The 21,134-nt window shown below is 38.2% G+C and overlaps 1 protein-coding gene across 5 annotated transcripts; it reads left to right on the forward strand.

Annotated features, from left to right (window-relative positions):
* Window positions 1-272: 272 nt before the first annotated feature.
* On the forward strand, window positions 273-19,129 carry LOC129889094 (kinesin-like protein KIN-6). 5 transcript variants are annotated; one of them, XM_055964226.1, is made up of 19 exons: window positions 273-827; window positions 950-1,149; window positions 1,441-1,564; window positions 1,677-1,771; window positions 2,338-2,473; window positions 2,722-2,787; window positions 2,877-2,939; window positions 3,298-3,348; window positions 3,491-3,573; window positions 3,660-3,774; window positions 6,560-6,602; window positions 6,727-6,932; window positions 7,067-7,276; window positions 15,448-15,522; window positions 15,736-15,907; window positions 16,091-16,281; window positions 18,381-18,508; window positions 18,598-18,676; window positions 18,825-19,129. In XM_055964226.1, exons 1-19 carry the CDS (start codon window positions 330-332, stop codon window positions 18,918-18,920), a joined length of 2,631 nt encoding a protein of 876 aa, XP_055820201.1. In that variant the 5' UTR covers window positions 273-329; the 3' UTR covers window positions 18,921-19,129. The 5 variants fall into 5 exon arrangements, with proteins under 5 accessions (XP_055820201.1, XP_055820203.1, XP_055820204.1 ...); XM_055964228.1 differs by having other exon boundaries at window positions 16,100-16,281; XM_055964229.1 differs by having other exon boundaries at window positions 15,745-15,907.
* The last annotated feature ends 2,005 nt before the right edge of the window (window positions 19,130-21,134 follow it).

The following is a 21,134-nucleotide window of genomic DNA, read 5'->3' on the forward strand; positions in this document are numbered from 1 at the left end:
TAATTATATTTCATTAATGATATCACTTTTATTTGAATTGTCCATTAATATGTATATTATTTAATATTTACTTGCAATTTATGTTATTTAGAAATTTAAAATAAAAAATTAATTTTATATTAAATATTAAAAATTTGAAAAAATAAATTTATATTACATGAAAATTAAATATGGTGATTATTTGAAAAAAAAGAAAGAAAGGATTTTACATAAAATAATGATATAATATAATATGGATTAACGCGGTGACCCGCTCATCTGATTCAAATATTTCCGCCTTTTTGATTTATTAGTACAATAGTGTGAACCACTACTATACCGAAGAAGAAATGGAGACGGAAGGGTCTTCACCATATCCATGCATGGTGACCGTTCGACGGAACCCTCACCGGAAAGCAAGACCAACACCTTCCTCCGCCGCGCCTGCTTCGCTTCTCCGATCTTCATCATCACCGCCGCGAAACATCTCTTCATTCCCCATTGAAGACATTCTGTCCATCGAAGTCCCTGAAAAAAAAATTACGGAGGCATCATCGGAGAATCTTAAGGTATTTATGAGAATCCGAACATTACTTTCTCAACGAGAAACACTGAAAAAAGAAAAAATGGTCGCTGAAATGAAGAAGACAAAAATGGCTTGGCCTAAAAACCCTAAGTCCACGAATGCGTTGCCAAAGAAGCTCAAAAAGAGCAATGAAGTCTGTGTGAGAGTGAACGATGCACATTCCGTCACTGTATCGCTTCCGCAGAGCTTACAAGACGGCAAACGTATTAAATCAGAAGTTTATCAAGGTTTTTCACAAGTCTTCTCGTCAGAAGCATCTCAGGTTATTTGTTTTTATTTTCAGAAACCAGAAATTACATTTATTTTAAAGTACTTTTAGTATTAAATTGAAATATATCCAGGATTATCTAGTTTGGAGTTGAGATGTTGCGATTTGTGTTGCAGAGGGAAGTGTATGAAATAATGGTGAATCCTTTAGTTGAGGATTTTCTGAAGGGTAAGAGTGGCATGTTGGCTGCATTGGGACCAAGTGGCTCTGGGAAGACTCATACAATCTTTGGCTGCGGAAGGGACCCTGGTATGGTGCCTTTGGCTCTTGGTCGAATTTTATCACAAGAAGAAGGCAACAAGATGCAGTCACAGAGGTGCTTTCATTTCTAATATATGTTTTAAAGGATTTTCATATTTAGAAGGATTAGTTTCTTTTATGTGCAAGATATTTGTGTTAGCATTTTCCTAGTCCGTAAGGTTTGAACTTTCTTAAAACTATCATTGCATTCTTAATTGTGGGATAAACAGTTGCAATTCTATGTGTGTCCTTTAAATGCCTGCATTCAGCAACTGTTTTTTTTTCTTCATGATTTATCACGTGCAGGATATTTTATCTTCATGATTCAGTAACTGTTTTTTTTTTCTTCATGATTTATCACGTGCAGGATATTTTATCTGTCCATGTTTGAGATCTGTTCTGAGAAAGGAAAATCTGAAAAAATATTTGATTTAATTCAAGATGGGGCTGATTTGTTTATCCAACAATCATCTATTAAAGGCTTGCGAGAGGTTGTCCTTTGAATTGCTGTATAGCTTCTTTTTGTTGTATTTTTTTTCAATCTGTAACTCCTGCGGTTCACAAAGATCAAATAATTGTGTGCACTCTGGTGCTTCTGAACAGGCTGTACTTTATGATCCTCAACAAGCTGAATCCCTAATCGCATGTGGACTTTTGAAGCGTGCTACAGCTATGACAAATTCAAATAGTCAATCTAGGTGTGTTTTGGATATAAATACTTATGTTGGTCTGTGACTGTTCTTTTGCTTATGCTCTGGTTTGTGATATTTGAGAAACAGTTTCTAGTGTCTCTCCCTAAATTATATCCCGAAACATTTGTTTTTTTTTCTTCAAAGGTTGGATTTCTTTCTTAAGTGACTTTTCTTTGATACAAAACTGTAATAGTGCTTCTTGTACTTCTTAAACTTGAAATGGTTGATGGAACCATTCACGATAATGATCTTTTCAATTGCGGAAACCAACCTTTCGTTGTTAATCTTCGGAGGTGAATTGCATATTCATATCCACAATAAAAGAATGATAGGGACTCCCTTTCTTTTGATATCTCCAATTTGGGATTATCATTCAAAGGGCAGAAGACAAACTCAAGAACTTTCTATTTTATTAGTAGGAATTGAATTTGAATAAAGAATAAATAGAAGACGGAATACCGAAATCTTGTTTCAAATCATTTCTCTAGTTTACGGACATGAAGGACAGGTTAGGTATGCATAGTCATGTTGTAATTGTATTTATCATGATGAAAGTTTTAACATCATTGCAGTCGTTCACAGTGCATCATAAACATCCGCTGTGAATATAAGAAGGTAGATGGAAAAGTTGGTGATAACTCAAACAGTGCTGTCCTGACCATAGTTGACCTTGCTGGAGCTGAGAGGGAAAAGAAGACTGGAAATCAGGTGCAGATTGTCATTGGCCACTGGAATCATATCATTACAAAAAAGCTGTTTTATTGAATTTCAAAAGATCCATTTCCATTAGTATCTTTGATTTTACTGTCGCTAGGTTATATCTCGATCTTCAGACCACCCAAAGAAGATTGTGACTCTTCAATCTTTCTTAGACCGTAGATATTATGTTGCAAGTTTGGCGGTTAATGTATTTCTCTGGCTTGCAACATCTCACTGATAATATTGCTCATGTCTAGGGGATTAGACTGGTCGAAAGTAATTTTATCAACAACACATCAATGGTGTTTGGCCTGTGCTTAAGGGTATGTAGCATCAATCTACTTCCGTTTCATGAATATCGAGGTATGTCACTCTTCTTTTTTATTCCTCATCCACTGGAAGTTCCGTGCAGTCATTACTGGAGCATCAGAAGAACCCCAGGAAACCTATGCAGAAGCACTTTCAAAACTCTTTGGTAATGTGTTACTCTCTTATCCTTCTCCGTCACTTTCCAGGAAATTTTATTGGCCTCTAGTCACTGCTTGTTACTTTTATGTTTGCTTCTACTTGTCGAAATAAATCATTTTTCTTCTATCCAATGTTATCTAACATAGTTCCTTATAAATGCATATGAAGGTGTAATAAATGTTTCACACAGTAGAGCTATGAAAGTAATATATTGTGTCAAGTCAATGTTGAGGTTATTTGTAAAATGGTTTTATTCGTTGGATCAGTGATATTGAATACCCAGCTCTGGATAGCTGTTTTTCTCTCAGATAGAATATCCTTCATCTGACTTTCCTTGGTAATTTTCTGGTTCTTCTTTTGCATAGTTGACCAGATACTTACGAGATTATTTGGAAGGCAAGAAGCGGATGGCATTGGTATGCATTTACCCCTGCAGAAATCAGTTTAGATATTTTATAACTATCATGAACTGCTAAAAATATTGGAAGTCCATCAATTTTTTCTGCTCCGCAATTTTCTTAACATTGTCCTTTGTGGCTTTCTATGTCCATGCTGCAGCTTCTAACTGTAAGACCTGGGGAAGAACACTACCTTGATACATCTTTTCTGTTAAGGCAGGCTTCACCATATACAAAAATCAAGTATGACGGCAGTTGTAACAATTGGTTTAGCATTGACCTTTTCTGTTATTTAGAAGTAATTTTTGAACAAGGAACTGTTGATGCAGGTTTGATATCATTGAAGAACATGGAATTTTAAACCACAATAAGAGGCATGTGCAAAGAACACCTAGCTTGGTGCAGCTTAAAAGAATGAAATTGAGCCGAAGTGAAGATTGTGAGGTATATCTTATTTGTCCCATTTTTCTATTTTAAATCCTGCGCCCTAGGCTTTATGCTTAAGTACATGTTTCACCAGAGGCTTGGCGCAAGGTGATTGTCTAATCCTATATTTTGTGTGAGGTGATTGCTTACTGAATTACCAATTTCAGTTAGTTTCTTAAGATTATCCTTGAACTTTCAATACAGAAAGAAAAACCATTCTGGTCTTTTTGTGCTTTAAAGCGACTCTTGTAAGACAACATCTTTTGACAATGTCTTGGGTCTTAACTTTAAATAACCAATCTAACAAAACATTCATACTGGTTGAGAAATAATATCTTGTTCTACCTCCAGGGTTTTGGTCAAGCGGGCAGAGTGTAATGTGTGATGTGTGGGTTAGGCTTTCACAGGTTCAAACCTTTCTAGATACAAAAACTTGGTATTTAAGTGGAGAAGGGTTAGAGGGATTGGTCTATTATACACTGAATTTCGAATTTTGTGGTATTGGCCCTCCAGGATTTCTTTGTTATAAAAAAGTCAATATTTTGTTCCAGCTTTCTTTCATTATGATGATGTTCATATGTTTCCCTTGTCAGTTCTCTTTCAAAATTGTCTATTTATTTGTTCATTCACCTATTATGGTTAAACAGAAAAAATATTATTTAAAAAATAGAAAAAATACAATCACAACACCAGGAGTAGTGAACTAAAAATCAAAACTATCTGTGAATATGCTGAAAACTGAAAAGTTAAATAAAAGACTAAAATTACATGGAGATTTGTTAATCATATTGATCTCATTGTGCAAATGAGAAAGAAAATAATTATTTTTTATACATATCTATCAACTAAAATGAGGAGACAAAATTAATACTGTTAAGTACACTAGGAACTAAAATTAAATAACATATTATCATTATAGGAGAAGGCATACTTGTCCACATTATCAACTACACAGTGACTCAAACAACCACAACCCAGTGAAATCCCACAACGTGAGGTCTGGAGAGGGTAAAGTGTACGCAGACCTTACTCCTACCAAAGTAGGACGGCTGTTTTCGAGAGATACTCAGCTCAATAGAAGCATAAAAAGAGGTCAGATAAGGCAAAGAAGTTCAAAGCGATATGGGAAAACAAATAACGAAAGCGACACAGATAAAATAGAGTAATCAATGTACAGAAAGTAATAGATAATAACAGAAGTCAGAGCACAAGAAATTATAGTGCGCTAATGTGCCTACTAATACGGAAGAATAACGAGACTATGTACTAGCCTTCTACCCTAATATGAGTCCTCCACACCCTTCTATCTAAGGTCATGTCCTCGGTAAGTTGTAACTGCGCCATGTCCTGTCTAATCACCTCTCTCCAATATTTCTTCGGCCTACCCCTACCTCTTCTGAAACCATCCATGGCCAACCTCTCACACCTCTGCACTGGGGCATCTGTGTCTCTCCTCTTCACATTCCCAAACCATCTCGGTCGCATTTCCCGCATTTTGTCTTCCACCGAGGCCACTCCTATCTTGTCTCGAATAGCCTCTTTTCTAATCCTGTCGCTCCTGGTGTGCCCACACATCCATCACAACATTCTCATCTCGACAACTTTCATATTTTCAACGTGAGAGACCTTAACTGGCAACACTCTACCCCATATAACATAGCCGGTCTAACCACCACTTTGTAGAACTTGCCCTTAAGTTGTGGTGGCACCTTCTTGACATATAACACATCGGAAGCGAGCCTCCATTTCATCCACCCTGCCCCAATACGATGTGTGACATCATCGTCAATCTCCCCACTGCCTTGCATGATAGACCCAAGGTACTTGGAACTACTTTTCTTTTGGATGGCCTGGTCACCAAGCCTAACTTCCGCGCCAACCTCCTAAGGTGTCTCACTGAACTTGCGCTCTAAGTACTCTGTCTTGGTTCTACTCAGCTTAAACCCTTTAGACTCCAAGGTATGTCTTCAATCCTCCAGCTTAGCGTTAACTCCGCTACGAGTCTCATCGATTAGGACTATGTCGTCCGTGAAAAGCACACACCAAGACACCTCACCTCGAATTTGTCGCGTCAATCCATCCATCACTAAGGCAAATAAAAACGGACTAAGAGTTGATCCTTTATGCAACCCCATCACAATTGGGAAGTGCTCTAAGTCCCCTCCTACTGTCCTTACCCTGGTTTTGGCACCCTCATACATTTCCTTGATCGCCCTAATGTATGCCATAGGTACACCTTTAGCCTCCAAACATCTTTATAGTATCTCTCGTGAAACTTTATCGTAGGCCTTTTCTAGGTCGATGAATACCATATGCAAGTCCCTCTTCCTCTCCCTATATTGCTCCACCAGTCTCCTCATAAGATGGATGGCTTCTGTAGTTGAGCGTCCCAGCATAAATCCGAATTGGTTCTCTGAAATAGACACGCCTCTCCTCACCCTCATCTCCACCACTCTTTCCCACACTTTCATAGTATGGCTTAGAAGCTTGATACCTCTATAGTTGTTGCAACTCTGGATATCCCCCTTGTTTTTGTATAGAGGGATCATTACGCTCGACCTCCATTCTTCGGGCTTTGTTGTGTATTGGGCTATGTTGTGTTCTGTATCCAAAGTTATTATGGCTGGGAATCCTACAGAAGATGTGCCAAAAATATCATGAACTGTTCATAAAGATTCAAGCTACAGCTTTAGGGTAACTAATCTTTTGGTCATTGTAGGTGTAGGTTTTCCTTACCCATCAACTTCATCCTTCAAAAGATTCATAGCTATTATTTATTCTGTCAACTGTTATTTTCATGCAGATCAATCAAGGAAGTGATGAATGTACTCAACTTTTGAATAAAGGTTATCAAAAAGTTCCAAATCTCCATCTCGTTCTTTCTTTCTTCCATATTTTTTTTTGTAGCATGGACTGTAAAATATCTCCAGCAGGGGATTGTGTTTAAAATTGTTTCCTTCTGTTGGATAGAAGCTGCTGCGAAAGGAATGAAGGATGTCAGCTTGATAGATGTTCATGTTCAATCTGAGGAGATCATCACTACAGAAGCAAATGTGAGGAATAATCTCAGAGTTGATCACGTTGAATTGGAAAGGAAAGAGAGAAATCATCAGATTCTGCAAAATTTTGGTAAAGCTTTGTGGAAAGTCTTGAAAGAATACAAGAAAAAACTTGAGGTATAATGTGCTTACAATGTACTCTTTGTATAACTTGCTACTGTTGGATTATTATATACTTTAGGTTCCATTATTGGGCTCAACCAATTAGGAACTACATTTGGTTATACTGAGTAGTTGTGTTCATGTAACAGGTGGCGGAAAATGAAATTTGCACCCTCATGAATTGCTTAACTAGTGAGAAAACTAGATCTGCTGAACTTGAGAATCAACTGAGGGATTGGCAAAGTAATTGCTGCTGTAGGGAAGGAATTTCAAGTGAGGTGTTCTCCAGAGAAGTGGATGAATTCGGAAGAAAAAATTCGTTAGAATGTGAGGAGCATCAGAACACTGATTGCAATGAGGTACATGTGCCGGAATCATTTTTATATTGTCTAATACTTCCTTGTTCTTGTCCACCATATATTTGTAAGTTTGTTTCTTCTCTTCCATTTCACATAGATATGAGATTTTGAAGTAGACAGGGAGTGATTTTCTTAACTATGTTCTATTTGTTCAAGGTTTTCCTTAACTAATATTTCATTCTCGGTTTTTTTTAGGAACTATACTTTCTTATACTAAATAGTAATTTTCATGTAACCGGTGACTGAAAATGAAACTTGCACTCCTAAAGATTGCATAACGAATGAGAAAACAATATGCTCTAAACTAGAGAATGAATTGAGAGATTGGCAAAGTAACTGCTGCAGTAGGAAAGAGCTTTTAAGTGACGTTTCCTTCAGAGAAGTGGATGAATTCGAAAGAAAAAGTTATTCAGTTTTTGAGGATCATCAATCCACATACTACAGTGAGGTAAATAAGAAAGATTCATCTTGGAGAACAAGTTTTGGATCCTTTAATACTTACCTTTTGTTAGAATAGGAATAGGAACAAGAATAGCATATAGAATCCTAATTGGAAAATAATTAGTATATAGAATCCTACTTGGAAATAGATTGTACTACAATGTCTATAAATAGGGTCTCAGTGTAATTATGTAGACACACACAAATTCAATAATATTTTTCTCTTATATTTCTCACATGGTATCAGAGCTTCTACGATTCTGGTAGAGAAACAAAGAGCTTCCTCTTGTTATCTAATTAACCGCATGCCTTCCTCTGTTATTCAAAATCAGGTTCAACACTTTGTTTTGTTTCCCAAGTCAACACTATTTTCTCTTCCACCATGTGTCTATGGGAGCACATGTTTTGTACATATCCTTACTCCAGGAAATGACAAATTGGCTCCTCGTGCTCTTAAATGTGTCTTTCTCGGTTATTCAAAGATATAGAAGGGATATCGATGCTTCTCGCCTGACCTCCAGTGCTAATGTTACTTATTTTTGAAGGCCAACCCTACTTTACATCCTCATATGCTGAACTTTTAGGCATTTTTGAGGTTCTACCAATTCCATCTTTAGGGGATCCCACCATAGTCTATACTTCCACATCACCTCCTACAACTCCATCTTCCTCCATCGCACCTCCACCACTATTGACTTATCATAGTCGTCTGCGTCTAGATAATTCGCGCCTGCCAATAGAATCCTTGCATGTTGAGGACTTGTCTACACAAAGTCCTTTCGTCACTACTCGAAAAGGTAATCAATCTACTCGTAACCCTCATCCTATATACACTTGTGTGAGCTATCATCGTTTGTCGATGACCCATTCTTCCTTTGTTTCATCACTAACATCTGTGTCTATTCTTAAGACTACTTGTGAAGCTCTCTCTTATCTAGGCTGACAACAAGCTATGATTGAGATGTCTGCATTCCACTCTAGTGATACTTGAGAGCTCATTCCTCTACCTCTAGGTAAGTCTATAGTTGGTTGCCGTTGGGTATATACAGTGAAGGTTGGTCTGATGGATAGATTGATCGTCTAAAGGCTCGACTAGTTGCCAAGGGTCATACCCTAATTTTTGGTCTTGACTATGGTGATACCTTCTCTCCTGTGGCTAAGATTGCTTTAGTCCGTTTCCTTTTTTTTGATGGTTGCTGTTCGACATTGGCCTCTCTACCAATTGGATATCAAAAATGCTTTCTTCCTGGGATCTTGAATATGACGTATATATAGGGGCAGAGCTAGCATGGGGCTAGGGGGTTCATCCAAACCCCCTTGGATGGAAAATTATATTAATATACACTGTACAAATTATTTTTCATGTATATATAGTTTTTGTTGAACCCTCTTTGGCTAGTTCGTGTGTTTACTTCCTTATATTTTGAACTCCCTTAGTAAATGTTCTTACTCCGGCACTGAGTATATATAGAGCAACCACCTAATTTTGTTGTTCAAGGGGAATCTAGTAACATTGTGTGCAGACTAGCCGAACAATTTATGACTTGAAAAAGTCTCCTCAAGCATGGTTTGAAAAGTTTAGCATGGTTATTCAGAAGCTTGGCATGGGACAAAGTGATGCTCATCATTCTGTGTTTATTGTCACTCTATTCCAGTTGTGTGCGTGTATTTGGTGGTGTACGTTGATGATATAGTTATCACACGTAATGATGATGAGGAAATTACCAAATTGAAACATCACCTTTTCCATCATTTTCATAGTAAGGATCAATAGTGTGTGTGTGTGGGGGGGGGGTTGCAAGCACCAATACTGCCAATGATGCAGTAAGGTGGTCATACAATAAGAGGATGGGATCTTCACAGTTGGTAGATCATATAAAAAGGAGTGCAGCTTGCAAAGCGGCAGATACCAGAGTTCCTGGAAAAAGATTTGGAGGACTTCAACACCAACAAAAGTTAAGTGCTTTACTTGGTTGGTCATCAGAAAGGCATGCTTGACACATGAAGTCGTGAGGAGGAAAGAAAAGATCATACTTCTCTGGTGCTCTTTATGTGGGAAGACAGGGGAAACTAATAGTCACTTATTCTTACATTGTACTTCCACAACACAAATATGGTCCATGTTTCTCAACTTTTCGGAAGTGAAATGGACTATGCCAGAACATACCACTGCTTTACTAAGTTGCTGGATCAGGAGTGGAGGTAGCAAGAGACAAAAGACCTAGTGGAATTAAATTCCACATTGCATTTGGTGGACAGTGTGGAAGGAGATGAATAGTAGGAATTTTGAAGATATATCCAATTCCATTCACAAGGTTAAATGGAATTGTATTGTATCTCTATATTTTTGTGTAAAGAGATAGGATTAGAGGGGCCGGCCACTTTTCCGATCCTGTTGTTTCAGCAACTTCAAATGCAAAACTATTCAATCCCAGGAAGTGAGTTGATTTGGATGGAAATTTCTTGGCTTGTTTCTAAAGTCAAAAAAAAGAGCTTCTAGTTTTTGCTTGGTTTGTCTTCTACGCATTTGTCAACGGTCACTTTGCCGACGGTCACTGTTGCCTCTCTCCATTCTTTTGGAGTAAAATCAGCAAATTTGAGATACAAATCGTGCATCTCCCCCAGATTTGGCCTAGATCTATTGTTTTTCGGCGTGAACAGTGTTTTCTGGCGTGAACAGTACTCTCCGATGTGAACAGTGTTTTTCGACGGCAATCAGGTTCATTTCGACTGGAGTTGGTACCTCCGGTTTCCATATATTCTTTGTTCATACACTTGTTGCTGCATTTTTGCTAACTTTAGAACTTTAGACCTCTGAATAGATTATTAATCCGTACGTGTTTTCGTGGCTTTGGATAGGGATGGTAGACTAGGGTCATGTTCTCGCTCGAGGACGGGGACGAGGGTAAGGAGAGGTAAGTGGATTAAAGGAGCGTCTAGATTGAGAGTAGGTTCGTGGAACATTGGCACGCTAACGGGAAAGTCCATAGAGCTAGTTAAGATTCTTAAGAAGAGAAATATTAATATAGCTTGTGTCCAAGAGACCAAATGGGTAGGTTCTAAAGCTAAGGAGGTGGACGGGTATAAGCTTTGGTTCGCCGGTAGATCGAAGTATAAGAATAGGGTAGGCATTTTAATAGACAGTGATTTACGGGACCAGGTGGTGGAGGTTAGGAGAATCACTGATAGGATGATGTCGATAAAGGTGGTCATTGAAGGGATAACTTTGAACATTATTAGTGCTTATGCGCCGCAAGCAGGCCTAGGCGAGGAGGAGAAGAGACGCTTTTGGGAGGATTTGGATGAGTTAGTGGGAAGCATACCGCCTACTGAGAAGCTGTTCGTGGGAGGGGATTTCAATGGGCACATCGGGTCTATCTCGGGGGGGGGGGGGGTATGATGATGTGCATGGAGGATTTGGCTTCGGGGACAGAAATAGAGGAGGAGTTTCACTTTTGGAATTCGCAAGAGTTTTTGGGTTGGTGATAGCCAACTCGAGTTTCCCAAAGAAGGAGGACCACTTAGTAACCTTCCGTAGTTCGGTGGCTAAGACTCAGATAGACTTTTTACTCCTTAGGAAGGATGATAAAGGTCTGTGCAAAGACTATAAGGTCTTTCCGATAGACAACCTTACAACCCGACATAAGCTCTTGGTGATGGATTTAGGGATTAGGATGACGAAGAAGAAAAGGGTAGAGGATGATCGACCTAGGATCAGATGGGAAAGTTTGACCACGACTAGTGCCCTGGAGATGGGAGAGAAATTGAAGGACACGGGGGCCTGGGATAGTAGTGGGGATGCGACCAGTATGTGGGATAGGACGGCTAGTTGTATTAGGGTTGTAGCAAGGGAAGTGTTGGGAGTACCGACAGGTAGTCGTAGTCGGCATCGAGGGGACTGGTGGTGGAATGGAGAAGTGCAAGGGAAGGTGGAAGCAAAGAAAATGGCGTACGCGAAATTGATAGAAAGCACGGATGAGGTGGAGAAGTGGATGAATAACGAACTTTATAAGATAGCGAGGAAGGAGGCGAAGTTAGCGGTTTCGACGACAAAAACGACAGCTTTTGAATGCCTTTACGCTGAACTAGAAGAGACAGGTGGGGATAGGAAATTGTTCAGGCTAGCCAGGGCGCGGGAGAGGAGGGCACGCGATGTGGATCAAGTGAAGTGCATTAAGAACGAACATGGAAAAGTCTTGGTAGACGAGACTCTCATTAAACAGAGATGACAGACATACTTCCATAAACTCTTGAATGAACAAGGTGACAGAGAGATTGTGTTGGGAGATTTGGAACGTACAGCGAGGCGTCACGATTTTGGGTATTGCAGGAGTATTACGGCCGAAGAGGTTAAGGGTGCTCTGCGTAGGATGCGCTGCGGAAGAGCGACCGGACCCAATGAGATTCCTAGGGAATTTTGGAAGAGCGCGAGCTCGGTAGGTTTGGAGTGACTGACTAGGTTATTTAATGTCATCTTTGAGACGGTAATGATGCCTGAAGAATGGAGGTCGAGCGTAATGATCCCTCTATACAAAAACAAGGAGGATATCCAGAGCTGCAACAACTATAGAGGTATCAAGCTTCTAAGCCATACTATGAAAGTGTGGGAAAGAGTGGTGGAGATGAGGGTGAGGAGAGGCGTGTCTATTTCAGAGAACCAGTTCGGATTTATGCCGGGATGCTCAACTACAGAAGCCATCCATCTTATGAGGAGGTTGGTGGAGCAGTATAGGGAGAGGAAGAGGGACTTGCATATGGTATTCATTGACCTAGAAAAGGCTTACGATAAAGTTCCACGAGAGGTACTATGGAGATGTTTGGAGGCTAAGGATGTACCTGTGGAGTACATTAGGGTGATCAAGGACATGTATGAGGGTGCCAAAACTAGGGTAAGGACAGTAGGAGGGGACTCAGAGCATTTTCCAGTTGTGATGGGATTGCATCAAGGATCAGCTCTTAGTTCGTTTTTATTTGCCTTGGCGATGGATGGATTGACGAGAGAAATCCAAGGTGAGGTGCCATGGTGTATGCTGTTCGCGGATGACATAGTCCTAATCGATGAGACTCGTAGCAGTGTTAACGCTAAGCTGGAGGAGTGGCGACGTACCTTGGAGTCTAAAGGGTTTAAGCTGAGTAGGACTAAGACAGAGTACTTAGAGTGCAAGTTCAGTGGGACACCCCAGGAGGGTGGCGTGGAAGTTAGGCTTGGTGCCTAGGCCATCCAAAAGAGAAGTAGCTTCAAGTATCTTGAGTCTATCATACAAGGCAGCGGGGAGATTGACGATGATGTCACGCATCGTATTAGGGCAGGATGGACGAAATGGAGGCTCGCTTCCGGAGTGCTATGTGACAAGAAGGTGCCACCACAACTTAAGGGCTTGTTCTACAAAGTGGTGGTTAGACCGGCTATGTTGTATGGGGCGGAGTGCTGGCCAGTTAAGACCTCTCACGTTCAGAAGATGAAAGTTGCCGAGATGAGAATGTTGAGATGGATGTGTGGCCACACCAGGAGCGACAAGATTAGAAATGAGGTTATTCGAGACAAGGTAGGAGTGGCCTCGGTAGTAGACAAGATGCGGGAAATACGACTGAGATGGTTTGGGCATGTGAAGAGGAGAGACATAGGTGCCCCAGTGCGGAGGTGTGAGAGGTTGACCATGGATGGATACAGAAGAGGTAGGGGTAGACCAAAGAAGTATTGGGGAGGGGTGATTAGACAGGACATGACGCAGTTACATCTTACGGAGGACATGACGTTAGATAGGAAGGTGTGGAGGACCCACATTAGGGTAGAAGGCTAGTTCATAGTCTCGTTATTCGTACCTAATCATAAGCGTGGTAGTGCATTACGATCTTTTGCGCTTTGATTTCTATTATTTTTGTAAGTCTGCTAGTATATAATACATTTTTTTTTCACTCTGACCACTCTACTTTATTTGTGACGTTTTCGTTATCTGTTATCTCATAACTCTTTGAATTTCTTAACCGTATCTGACCTTTTTATTATGTCTTTATTGAGCCGAGAGTTTTCCGGAAACAGCCGTCCTACCTTGGTAGGAGTCAGGTCTGCGTACACTCTACCCTCCCCAGACCCCACGTTGTGGGATTTTACTGGGTCGTTGTTGTAGATAGGATTAGAGGATTTAGAACAATTTTTAAAATTCTTAGGATCCTTGTAAGTATTGCGCTATTTTTGTTCTTTTCTGATTTTCTAAAGGTCCCCAACATATCCTTAATGCTAAAGAATACAATGTTACCAATTCTCAAAAAAAAACATAGTAAGGATCTTGGTTGATTGAGGTAATTCTTGGGCATTAGGGTTCTCAATTCAAATCAGAAATTGTCATTTCACAGAGGAAGTATGCACTTGGTAGTCTTGAGGAGACAAGGATGACATATTGTAGGCCTATTGATTCTCCAATGGATCCAAGTGTTAAGTCCTACCAAGTAGGGGAGCCTCTTAGCGATCTTGGAAGATATAGAAGGCTGGTAGGAAAGTTAAGTTATCAATATTCTGCATCAAATCACCAGTATTACATGAGAGGATTAAGTACATTGAGATTGACTGACACTTTGTCAACGATAAGATACTCTCAGGAGATATTGTTACAAAATTTGTGAAGTAGAGTGATCAACTTGTAGATATCTTCACCAAGCTCCTCACCGGTCCTTGTATTAATTACATCTGTAACAATCTCGGTACATATGACTTGCATGTACTAGCTTGAGGAGGGAGTGTTAGAATAGGATTAGAACAAAAATAGTATATAAAATCCTACTTGGAAAAGGATTAATATATAAATCCTACTTGGAAAAAGATTATAATGTAGTGTCCTAGTTGGAAAGGAGTCTAATGTAGTGTCTATAAATAGGGTCTCAATGTAATAGTGTAGATACACAATTCAATAATATTTTTCTCCTATATTTCTCATAAGAATGAACATCACTTTTATTTTTAAGAAGATAAACCCATGTAAATCGAGTAATATCATCCACAAATAGAACAAAATAATGATGACCCATAGAAGAAAGAACTGGGGCTGGACCCCAAACATCAGATTGAATAATTTGAAAGGGAGCTTTGCTAGCATGTTCAACAGATGCTAAGGAAACGAGCTAATTTTCCTGAATTACAACTAGCACAAGGACTAAGTTTATTTGTAGAACTAGATAAATGCTGGATTGTGCCTGCTTACATTTGGAGGACAATTTGGAAGGAGAGAAATTCTAGATAGTTTGAGAATATAGAGAATGATGTGCAGAAGATCAAGTTGAATTTCATCTTATTTCTGTGTCTTTGGTGTAATGAGATTACTCTAATAATACTGTTTTTATTCTTGATGTTTTAGATTCATTATACATAGAGGGCAGTAGAAATTTTAGCTCTCATATAAATATGGTTTCAATACTAAGTACTACCTAAGTACTGTTTTGGTTCTTTGATATGATATACAATTACCAATTTAAAAAATAATAATAATTTGAATTACTTCTTTTTATTGCTATAATAAATTATAAATCTGCATAATTAGTCCTCAAATCTTTGTGGGAAAGGTAAGGTAGAAAAGCTGCTTGACACTGAAAGCATGTTTCCATATACACTGCTAAAATGCATTACTCTCTTTTATATCCTTTTACAACTGTCAGACCTCTTTCCACTTGAAGACTGGTATTCCCTTTCTTTTTGTCATAAGGAAGCTGCTTATTTTGTGGTTATATCAATGTTTCAGGTGAAATCAGAAGTTTATTCTCGCCATTTGGAAGGGTCTGCACTTGCAAGAAATGAGAAGTGGCTCCCCTCGACTGTAAGGCATATGTTTTCCTGTCTTCTGGTCTTTTCTGTATGGAACACTTTTGACTGCCAGTTCTCCTAAATAATTAGGTATTTGTTGTCAATCATGGAATGAAGTTGAATATCTCAAAATATATTTCCATCAGGTGTTTAATGAAAATTTGGGTATGTAAAACCCAAAATGACATTCTTTAGAAGCTATAACTTTGAGCATAATCTGTTATAGACTGCTCAGCAGCTCGAAAGATCTACTAGAGGTGCTACTGGAGTTGAAGATCTGAGGAATCCAAATGGAATGAAAGCAGAAAGTGCAGATTGGAAGGGTAAAGCAACTGCTGTATTAAGTGGGTCATGCTCTTGCATTGATCAGGAGTTCGAGCAAGAAAAGGGAAGTTCTGGTAAGAGTAAAATTCTGAATTCTATTCATCTTCAATAGTGTACTTGTATAAAATCTTACTGATGCTATTTCTGCTCTCTTTGAGCTGTACCATATCTCTTTACATTCTTCTATTTGTCTATCTCATCCTCCTTTATGTTTGTCTTAACTGCATTAATTACCAATCTCTGTTCTCTGTGTTGAGATTCTGTAGTTAGCACTTCCCAAGCAACTTCCATAAACAGAGATGAGAACCGCCTGATGGAAGAGGACCACACACTTTCTGATTCAGTATTTCCAGAATGTACTGTCAGCTCTTCTAAATCATCTCTCTCCATTGAAAATAAGACCTCTTTTCCGGTGGGGGAGAACCAAACACAAAACGGAGAGGACAAGGTCAGTTCAGTTATGCTATTAGTCACCTTAATTATAAATTCTTATATCACAAGTAATTCACATGTTGTATCCTTTATGCTTCTTATCACTCCTGCTTAGGTTTAACCTAAAATGCATTAGTGCTAGCAATGCAATGTCTCAAGCTATTATTTATGGTCTTCAAGAATAACAGTACATTACGATTAATTTTCTTGGTTTGATGTCTTTTTGCTGGGTAACAACCACTAATTTGCTGTGCAAGGGAGATATTTTGAGTTTTTTTGTTCTGCTCCACTTATCAGTGGGAAGGTGCAGTATCTTTGCTGTTATATCTAATTATCCTCATCAAGTTAGTTCCACAATACTAAAGGGGTTAGTTATTTAAATGGAATTTGCATCTTATTGGTTATTGGCACCCTTCATTTCTATTTTGCAACATGTTCTTTGTTAGTATTGCTCATAGTTGAAGCTAAATAAATCACTGGAACAAATTACAGACATCCTACCAAAGTTCATGTGAAACTAATGATGTTGCTATTAGTAGTTTAATCATGGCCTTGTGTGTTGCAGTATTTGTTGTGAACTTCCATAAACCCACTTGTGGGATTTCACTGGGTATGTTGTTGTTGTTGTTGTTGTTCCATAAAGATGTAAGGTACTACCTAAACTTAAAAGTAAGTTCTCCAGAGTGGTGGTTAAATCGTCATTATATGGGGTGGAGTGCTGGCTAGTCAAGAACGCACATGTTTAGAAGATGCATGTTGCGGTGAGAATGTTGAGTTGGATGTGTGGGCATAATAGGAGCAACAAAATTAGGAATGATGTTATCCGACAAGTGGGAGCGGACAAGATGATGTGCGAGAGGTTGGTTGTAGGGGTTACATAGAGGGGTAGAGGTAGGCCGAAAGAATATTCGGAAGAGGTGATTAGACAGGACATGACACAACTTTATATTACTGATGACATGACTCTAGATAGGATGGAATGGAGGTCGTGTATTAGAGCAGAAGGTTAGTAGCGGTAGAGTATTATCTTGCCTTGCTTCTGTTATCTATCGTCATATGTTGTATATTGTGTTCGATTATCACACTATTTTGCTGCTGGTATTGTTTCTTTCTTGTAGGTTTTACACTGCTTTTGTATTAACTGTTATGTTTTCTTCATTATTTTTTTCCTCTTTTACTTGTATTTGATGCACTTGAGCCAAGAGTCTTTCGGAAATAACATCTCTACCTCCACAAGGTAATGGTAAGGTTTGTGTATAATCTACCTCCCCAGACCCCACTTAGTGGGATTTCAGTGGGTATGCTGTTCTTGTTGTTCCATAAAGATGTAGCTCATCTTTCCCATGTTTGTATTAAAAAACACGCTTAATACATAGCCAACTCCTTTAACTTTCCAGGGAAAGATATTCTATTCATAAGCTCAAACTAAGTCATGTTCCCATTTGCGCACCTCAACTCCTAATAAAGTATTCCAATTAGACACTTTCGGTTCAAATTTTTGAAAAGAAAACCTTTTACGTGTGTTTTCATTTCTCTTTTAGGTAATTAAGTTAACCACATAAAATATGTCATCTATGCATCAACCTAAACTGGAAAACACCTTGGTTTTACTACTTATTGAGGCGAATGAGCCTAATTAAAGGCGATGATATATTTTATATGGTTAATTTAACTACGTAATAGATGATTGAGAACACAACAAAAAAATAATCAAAATTTAAATCAAAAGTATCTAGTTGGAACACTTATTAAAAAGAGTTGAGGTGTTCAATTGGAACATGACTTAGTTCGAGTGTTTAAATGAAATATTATAATAAGTTTAAAGGACTGACTATGTAGTAAGCCATTAAAAATGTATATATTCTGAATGCTCATTGTTGTTAGATGTAATTCTATTTTACTGCAACAAGAAAACAATTATCTTTTTAATGCTCTAAGAATGCAAATATATATCATTCTTTAGTAGTACAAGAAAACTCAATTCTGTAGTTGATGACTGTTTAATCCCATGGTTCAGCATGATGAAACAATCCCATGGTTCAGCATCATGTGTTTCATCTGACTGTTTATATCTTGAGAAATAGATAATATGGGTTCTTTTCTTATGTAATTCAGGTACTATTGGGTCCATCAACAACGTTAATGCCTGGGGAAGTTGTAGGCCGAGGTGGCAACAACGTAGTTGAAGCGGTTACTAAACATGGTTCCGGCACTAAATTTCAGAATGCAGATAAACCAAAAAGGTGTGTAACGTGTTTTGGTTTCCTAGTAATATTATCTGTCAGCTTGAAGCTTGATCATTCCTCGTGATTCTGTTATATTTTTTATCCAGGAGACTTATACCAGTTTCATCCATCTTATTAAAAGATATAGGCAGCATAAACTTCAAGGACGAGAATGAGAAACCAAAGGTGAATTTCTGGTGGTTGTCATTTCTTTCTTTTCCTTTTATTAACCATTATCTGTATCCATTTTTAAACAGTTCGAATTAGTGTGCCAATTTTTGTCCTTTCCCTGGGTTTATTCAAGCATGTAGTGTTTGACATAAATTTACTGCAGGGAGTCAAGGCAGAAAAGAAAGGAGCTTCTGGTGAACACAGAACTCAAGGCAGCATTTCACTTCTTCGTTTGCTTAAGGATAATCTTGCTATCTAGTGCATACTGCAAAATGATAACTTCATTCTAAGGTTTTGTCTGCAACAAATAAACCGTTTCCTCTGCAATTAAGTTCTGAAAATGCTACTCTTTTTTTTTTTTTTTTGGAAGCTCATGAGCTTTTCTGAGAATTGTACGGAACAAAGTTCGAAAAGAACAAGGACAGGCATGGAATATTGAATGCAGGAGTAAAATTTCTTAGATAGTCACTTTGGAAATTTGCCCGATAATATCACTTTTATTTATTTTAGGTCCACAATATTACCCACCTATTCCTATTTTCCTTAAAATAATACTCCTCTCCTAAAAGTATGTCATGTTACAGTATTCTTTTTTTAAAATAATTTGTTTAACAATATAATAAAAGCTTGTTTAATGTTTCTATAATCAACTTATTTTAGGTATTCAATTGAAGCATTTACCCCATATTTGAATTTTATAAAAGATAATCAAATTTTAAATTAAAATTGACTAATATTTATTATTTATTTGTCAATATTTTCAAAAAATAATTATAAAAAATTATAAGTAAAAATGTAAGTAAATAAAATTCACAGACTAATTTACTAACAAACTTATAAAAAATGATAATTTGTATTGAATTTGAACTATAGGTTCTATTTTGTGAGAGTTTTAATTCGTAGTATTTATTTAAAAGTCTTATTTTTATATATTTTTTCAATCGTATCAATTTGCTCTAACTTGAAAATAAAGATACACTTTTTTTTTAAATTAACATAAAATTTGAATTTAAAATATTATTAAAAAAATAAAATATCTCAATTTCTAGTCAAGAAATTTGTCCTTATGGACTTTTATAATATTTGTGTATTACGTGGGTATGAAATGCATGGATTAATCATGCATTAAATTTGTATGTTCATGTTTGTATTTTATAGTAATTTAATTATTACTCTCCATTTTAATTTATGTGTCTCATATGGGCTTGGATGAGGAAGTCAAAAAGCTCTTTTGGGAGGATTTAGATGGGTAGTGAGAGGCATTTCGGGCACCCAAAAGATTTTCATTGGTGGAGATTTAAATGGGCATATCGATACAACTTCTAGTGATTTTGATGATGTTCATGGAGTCTTTGGTTTTGGGGAGAGGAACGGTGGTGAGGCGTCACTCTTGAACTTTGCTAAAGCTTTTGAGTTGGTAATAGCTAACTCATGTTTTTTGAAGAGAGATTATCACCTGGTTACCTTCTAGGACCCAGATTGATTAGAGATTTGGAGAGATAGGAAGAAGAAGATCCTTTATGATCGATAGATGATTCAATTGGGGGAGGGGGATGACTCCCGCCCTTTCCCAGGAGAAGGGAGGAGTTGCATGGTTTGAGGGCATGGAGTAGTAGTGTGGATGTGAACACTGTGTGGGACATGACTGCTGGTTGCATTAGAGAAGTTGCAACTGAGGTTGTAGGGGGTTTCGAGAGGAATCTTTGGTGGTCATCAAGGAGATTGGTGGAATGGAGAAATTCAAGACAAAATGGAAGGTAAGAAGGTTGCCTATACGAAGTGGTTTGAGTGTGTGGATGAGGATGAGAAGGGGAGACTTAAGGTTATCTATAAGACGACGAAAACAGAAGCGAAGTCGGTGGTCTCAAGTGCTAAGACGACAGTGTTTAAACGCTTATATGTCGAGCTAGGAGATAAAGGTGGAGCTAAGAGATTGTATAGGCTCGCGAAAGTGAGAGAGAAAAAAGCTCGCGACTTGGATTAAGTGATGTGCATCAAGGATGAGGAAGGTGAGGTGCTAGTGGATGAGACCTCTATTAAGCAAAGGTGGCAAGCTTACTTCCACAAACTCTTAAATAAAAAAAAGGGATTTTAGATACTGTAGGTGCTTTAGGATTGAAGAGGTTGGACGTGCTATTAGTAGGATGTGTAGGGGGAGAGTGATCGGTGCCGATGAGATTATGATGGATTTTTGGAAGAGCATTGACAAGGTAGGTTTGAAATAGTTGACAGATTGTTTAATGCTATTTTGAAGACAACTAAGATGTTCGACGAATGGAGGTGGAGTACAATGGTTCCAATGTACAAGAACAAGGGTAATATCCAAAACTGCAATAATTACAGGGGTATCAAATCGCTGAGCCATATTATGAATCTCTGGAAGAAAGTGGTGGAGGTGAGGGTAAGGAGAAGAGTGTCCATATCTAAGAACTAGTTCGGTTTCATGCCAGGGCGGTCGACTACCAAAGCTATC

The sequence above is a fragment of the Solanum dulcamara genome, chromosome 5 (genome assembly GCF_947179165.1).
Source record: "Solanum dulcamara chromosome 5, daSolDulc1.2, whole genome shotgun sequence".
In the NCBI taxonomy this organism is placed as follows: Eukaryota; Viridiplantae; Streptophyta; class Magnoliopsida; order Solanales; family Solanaceae; genus Solanum; species Solanum dulcamara.

What these genes read in the sequence shown, in the direction of transcription:
- LOC129889094 (XM_055964226.1), top strand. Translation starts at nt 330, where the DNA reads ATGGAGACGGAAGGGTCTTCACCATATCCATGCATGGTGACCGTTCGA. An exon ending in TCTCGTCAGAAGCATCTCAG is followed by an intron (nt 828 to 949) that starts GTTATTTGTTTT and finishes TTTGTGTTGCAG; the next exon opens with AGGGAAGTGTATGAAATAAT. An exon ending in TCACCATATACAAAAATCAA is followed by an intron (nt 3,574 to 3,659) that starts GTATGACGGCAG and finishes CTGTTGATGCAG; the next exon opens with GTTTGATATCATTGAAGAAC.